General features: G+C 39.7%; 1 protein-coding gene across 1 annotated transcript; it reads left to right on the forward strand.

Moving 5' to 3' along the window:
• On the forward strand, positions 1-3271 carry ndufs6 (NADH:ubiquinone oxidoreductase subunit S6). Its single transcript, XM_066675057.1, has 4 exons — positions 1-280; positions 917-970; positions 1095-1217; positions 3120-3271. The coding sequence occupies exons 1-4, from the start codon at positions 137-139 to the stop codon at positions 3186-3188; spliced, it is 390 nt and encodes a 129-aa protein (XP_066531154.1). The 5' UTR covers positions 1-136; the 3' UTR covers positions 3189-3271.
• The last annotated feature ends 2928 nt before the right edge of the window (positions 3272-6199 follow it).

Genomic DNA, 6199 nt, shown 5'->3' on the forward strand with positions numbered 1-6199 from the left:
TATCATAATTCATACGTCAATTAGACAACTGAAAATGTACAAAACCCCAAAACAGTCTTCCTAATGTCCATATATTCAGGGACTGTCCGACAGGGGTCAGCAGAGCGAGATCAATCTCAGAGCTCAGAAGGGAAACATGGCAGCCTCCTTTCCCAAGATCTTGTCCTTCGGTAAAAATACTAGGGCTTTTCTAGGGGTTTTGAGGCTCTCGACGGTACCCGCTCAAAACTACACCGTCCCAGAGTCGAACTACGGAGAGAAAATCACCCACACCGGACAGGTAACCAGACAGACTGCCTTTAAATGAACGGACAAGCGGGTTTATTTCCTCTGCTCACTGTTTACAACGACCTGCAGCTCATGTCAACTTTAATATAAGCTTTTATCTTTTTTAAAAAAATAACAGCAACAATTACTGTATGATTAATTTGAATGAATGTAAACTACAAGCAAGAAACCAGGCTACGTCTCTCTTTACTATTGGTTATTTTTTGTCACATTGTCACATTCATTTGTGTATTTGGAGCCCACCAACCTACAAATTGTGAAACAGACCACCAGTTAATTATTTGTGGTTTGCCTAGTAAACAGAGAATTCGAGCAGTTTTCTAACGTAGAGTTCAGTCATATTAGAAATATATAGGTGTATATATAACAGGTGCTGAAACGGGTCATTCCGAACAGTGCCATTTAGACAAGAGAACAACGTGGCTGTGGTGTTTGAACTTTGTGGTATTTTGACAAAAAGTGATATCATGTGCCCCTTTAATCTCCTCACCATCCTATCCACCAAGAGGTCTCTAATGATGAGGTCAATACTCAGACACAGCACGACTCGGGAGCCAAAGATTCATTACGTTCAGTTGTTTTTGTGACGTTACAGCAGCTGCGTCATCATATATTGCTTTGTTTGCAGGTTTATGATGAAAATGACATAAGAAGAGCGAGATTCGTTGGTAGACATAAAGAGGTAATGATATTTTACTTATTTGTGCTGTGCTAGATTTCCTTCTGAAACATGTTCATGACTTTTATACTAATTCTCTCTCTCTCTCTCTCTCTCTCTCTCTCTCTCTCTCTGTCTCACTGTGCAGGTGAATGAGAACTTTGCCATCAAGCTGGTAGCGGAGGAGCCAGTGACGGATACAGAAGCAAGGGTGGTGTCCTGTGATGGAGGTGGGGGAGCTCTGGGTCACCCCAAGGTCTACATTAACCTGGTAAGGATCTCTAGAAATGTGTTTGTATAAGTGTGGAGCCCAGGCCCTTCATAATCCAGATCAATTCCTGTCATTTGAAAAGAACATACTGGGAAATCATGCTATTGAAAAGTGTCATAATATATTTACACTTGATGAAGAAGATACACAGGAGAATTTCACTAGATTAAGTTTACAGTTACAGGTACGGCATGTGGCAGAGTCTTTAATCCAGAGCAAGTCACAGTTGTAGTTATGTGACAGTGGTGGGTTAATGCAGTTATTTGAGTCTTGGACAAGACACTTAACGATGTAGCACCTGAGATGAGGATCAAACAGCCCTAGTCTGCAGCACTAGTCTAATGTCTTAACATTTCTTCCAATTCTGATATTTTGTTACAATGTGAATATGAATTTCCCATGTTCATATCTGCTGATCATTTAAATTAGAAATATATTCACTTACAATTACAACAAGTAAAGGTTTATTTTTAAAGGCTAAGCACCACTTAATGGACCTCCATGAATATTTCACATTATTTTAGTTACTGACAGATATAAGTATGAATTTAAATGAAAATAACAGCTTAATTCGCTTTAAAACTGACAATTTTATTAAATTGACGGAAAAACCCGCGCTCTCTACGGAAATTCTTGAACGTAACCGTGACGTCACTGGTGGACAACAGCCGAACAACGCCGCGGTAAAACACCGTTATGACTGACTGTTATGACAGTATCTAGCTAAATAACCAACATTATTCATGACAATAGCCTAGCAATAAGATAAACTCAAATGTAGAGGTACCGTTATTCTTGTAAATGTGATCGAAGTCGAACTCGAATTCCTCCGACACTATAAACCTCCGTAATGCAGCTACGTAGCCGAGTATAATCTGAGACACCGAGTTTAGCGAGTCAAGCTAACGTTAACTAACACCAACTAAAACAGGCGAAGTGAGTGTCCTCACCCTGTTTACCTCCATGTTACAGAGGCTCTTGAACACCTTTCGTTGGTGTCCTTACATGCCCATATTGTTGGAAAAGCGCCAGTGAAATGAGCTACAGATAACGGAGTGAGCGGAGGGTCCTTTCCAAAGTGCCCGTTTAAAGTTGACAGATTTAGTCCATTTTCTGGATATTTTGGGATCTTTGGGCCATTTGTGCACAGATGTCCCACTGTACATTGAATGATTGCAGCCAAAAACAACACACCTTTTCGTCATTTTGCATTAAATTAAGTGCAGCTTCTAGAGTTGTTGTCCACCATCTACGTCACAGGCAAGACGCCTATTAGAGTTTCCCAACACCGTTGGGGGGGGGGGGACCAACGGTCTTTTAAACCTTATTCCTTCAATTACTAAGAAATAACATGTTTTCTGACTATCAATAAACACAAGTTAGGAACTCAAACTCCACTGTATTTATTTGTTTGACTCTTTCATAGAGCTGGTGCTTAGCCTTTTAAGGCTATAAATGCAGTAAATTCAGTGCAGAGATTTTCTTGACGAATCAAGCTTGAAGAATGAGTCAAATACAAACACCCGTCCAAGGACAATCTTTATTAATATAAAGCAGTAATCTGCAAACACCAGTGTTTCTAATTTGAATTTTAATATCATTGTTTAAAGTAAAAGTCTGTCTGCAGAGATGTTGCTTGGGTGTTGACCAGAGGAGGTTGGAACCCCATTTTGAGGGGTTTCTTCCTCATGCGCCGAGGTGGATGTTCCTCTTGACTCTTGACAGGTTCACCGTGGGCTAGGACCCGGACCTCTGTAAAACTGCTTTGTTATAGCGGCTGTAAAAAGCTCTTAATAAATAAATAACTTTGAATTTTGTTGAGCTAATAAAATGTGAAAAATAGGATTAAATTTATTGCTCAAAATTGCATTTCTTCTCATTTAATGTCCTCTCCTCACACAGGACAAACTGACCAAAGTGGGCACCTGTGGATACTGTGGCCGTCAGTTTCAGCAGCAACACCATCATTAAACTCCTCCTGCTACTCTGCTGATTATAAATTATTCCCTTTCACAAGTGTGTCATTACTCTCCTGTAAAATAAAATCCTAGTCTGAAGACAACAGTGTGGTTCAGTGTATTGTTTATTAATATATACATAATCTGTACAGCGATGTGTATTTCTTTTATTTGGGAATGAAGTAGCAGATTAATGCCGCAGAAGTGTGATCACGTGACTATAGCACCAAAACAACACCCTGCTGAATCTCAATACCTCTCCTTATTTCCTTACAGAGCACTCCATTTTAATTCAGTTTGAAGTGCTGGTGCAATGAAGAGATATCTCTTGACACTATGTACCCCTGGCAAAAATGATGGAATCACAGTCTCTGAGGATGTTCCTTCAGTTGTTTAATTTTGTAGAAAAAAAGCAGGTCACAGACACGACATAAAACTAAAGGCATTTCAAATGGCAAAAAGAAACACTAAAAGAAATCAAGAAAAATAACTGTGGTGGCCAGTAACAGTTAGATTTTTAGAACGAGCACAGGGAATAAATTATGGAATCACTCAATTCTGAGGAAAAAATGATGGAATCATGTCAAACAGAATAACACTCCAAAACATCACTAGTACTTTGTTGCACCACCTCTGGCTTTTATAACAGTCTCTGAGGCATTGACTTAATGAGTGACAAACAGTACTCTTCATCAGTCTGGCTCCAGCTTTCTCTGATTGCTGTTGCCAGATCAGCTTTGCAGGTTGGGGCCTTGTCATGGACCATTTTCTCTAATTTCCACCACAGATTTTGAATTGGATTGAGATCCAGACTGTCTGTATCACCAAACATCCTTTCGATAGATGGAATAAGAAAAGTGTCCAAAATGTCAATGTAAACCTGTGCATTTATTGAAGATGTGGACGACTGTGGGGGGTGGACGACTACTGACGTGCAGACTGACCAATTAAATGTTTACAGAGAAGTTTATCGACCAATAACGGTAGCTCTACAGTCAGACCGTCCAATCAGAAGAGTTAAGGCTACTTCACCACGCCCCCTTCTCACTCAAGTGAACCAATCAGAGTAGGGGAGGGCGGGACTAGTTTGTGAACGAAACTTCTCGAAGTTCTATGTAAGCTCTAGAAAAACAAAATGCCGGACGTTTGTGAACTTCCGCCCGGACATTTTTTTATGTGTAAAATAGAGGACATGTCAGAGTAACAGACGACGTCTGGTCACCCTATCTAAAGGCAAGCATACTGGTAGACCAAGGAAGACATCAAAGCGTCAAGACAGAAAAAAAGCAATATGTCTTGAAAACAGAAAATGTACAACAAAACAAATGAGGAACAAATGGGAGGAAACTGGAGTCAATGTCTGTGACCGAACTGTAAGAAACCGCCTAAAGGAAATGGGATTTACAAACAGAAAAGCTAAAAGAAAGCCATCACTAACACCTAAACAGAAAAATACAAGGTTACAATGGGCTAAGGAAAGGCAATCGTGGACTGAGGATGACTGGATGAAAGTCATATTCAGTGATGAATCTCGAACCTGCATTGGGCAATGAGATTTATGCAAACGACTATCTGAAGAAAACATGCACATTTCCAGAGTCATTGATGATATGGGGCTGCATGTCAGGTAAAGGCACTGGGGAGATGGCTGTCATTACATCTTCAATAAATGCACAGGTGTACATTGACAATTTTGGACACTTTTCTTATCCCATCTATTGAAAGGATGTTTGGTGATACAGACAGTCTGGATCTCAATCCAATTCAAAATCTGTGGTGGAAGTTAGAGAAAATGGTCCATGACAAGGCTCCAACCTGCAAAGCTGATCTGGCAACAGCAATCAGAGAAAGCTGGAGCCAGATTGATGAAGAGTACTGTTTGTCACTCATTAAGTCAATGCCTCAGAGACTGTTATAAAAGCCAGAGGTGGTGCAACAAAGTACTGGAGTGCTATTTTGTTTGTCATGATTCCATCATTTTCTCCTCAGAATTGAGTGATTCCATAATTTATTTCCTGTGCTTGTTCTAAAAATCTAACTGTTACTGGCCACCACAGTTATTTTTCTTGATTTCTTTTAGTGTTTCTTAGTTTTTTGTCGTGTCTGTGATCTGCTTTTATTTTCTACAAAATTAAATAACTGAAGGAACATCCTCACAGACTGGTGATTCCATAATTTTTGCCAGGGGTTGTATAAACAGGTATGGGTCTATACACCATACGATATATAATTTATAAATGTAGGATACGAGTTCGTTCAACTCTCTACAACAGGGGTGGGCAATCTTATCCGCAAAGGGCCGGTGTGGCTGCTGGTTTTTGTTCCAACCAACCAGGAGGTCACATGATCATTTGTTTTACTCAAGCCAACTAATTAAAGGAGTGAAATCAGGTGTGCTTGAGCCTGAATTGACTTAAATCCAGCAGCCACACCGGCCCTTTGCGGATAAGATTGACCACCCCTGCTCTACAAGCTTCTGAGAGGCGTTTCCTTTTATCTACCACCAGAGGGCGCTGTTTCCCTGTACAGCACAAGGTTCTACCAATAGAGATTCGGCTGCAGACTCTGTTGACAGCTTTTGTGTTTGCTTTTGTCTCTCAAACCTCCGCCCTGACGCTGCTGATTTAGATGATAATGTTTAGCAATTTCAAAATGATATAATGAACGGACCAATAGAAATGCTCCCAAATTACTGGCAGTAACATCATTTAAACATTGATCTCCACTGAAAGTTAAGAAGGGTTTTCCCTTCTGTTGAGCAGCTATTTTGGGAGATTTATGTTTGTAATTTAACAGAAACAATAACATATAAACTATGATATTATTGTAACGTATGTGTATATGTTAAATAACATGTTATAATATTAATATAATTAAATTATTATCCATTTAATGAAAGATGACACTGAATGATGAGCATTTTCCAGTGAAGTATTTATACTTTATTCCACTTTACTTCAGTGGTCAGGGTTAGGTGAGAATAGGAAAATTGTTACTGTGTGTGTGTGTGTGTGTGTGTGTGTG

Source organism: Hoplias malabaricus, chromosome 6, assembly GCF_029633855.1.
Source record: "Hoplias malabaricus isolate fHopMal1 chromosome 6, fHopMal1.hap1, whole genome shotgun sequence".
Lineage (NCBI taxonomy): Eukaryota > Metazoa > Chordata > Actinopteri > Characiformes > Erythrinidae > Hoplias > Hoplias malabaricus.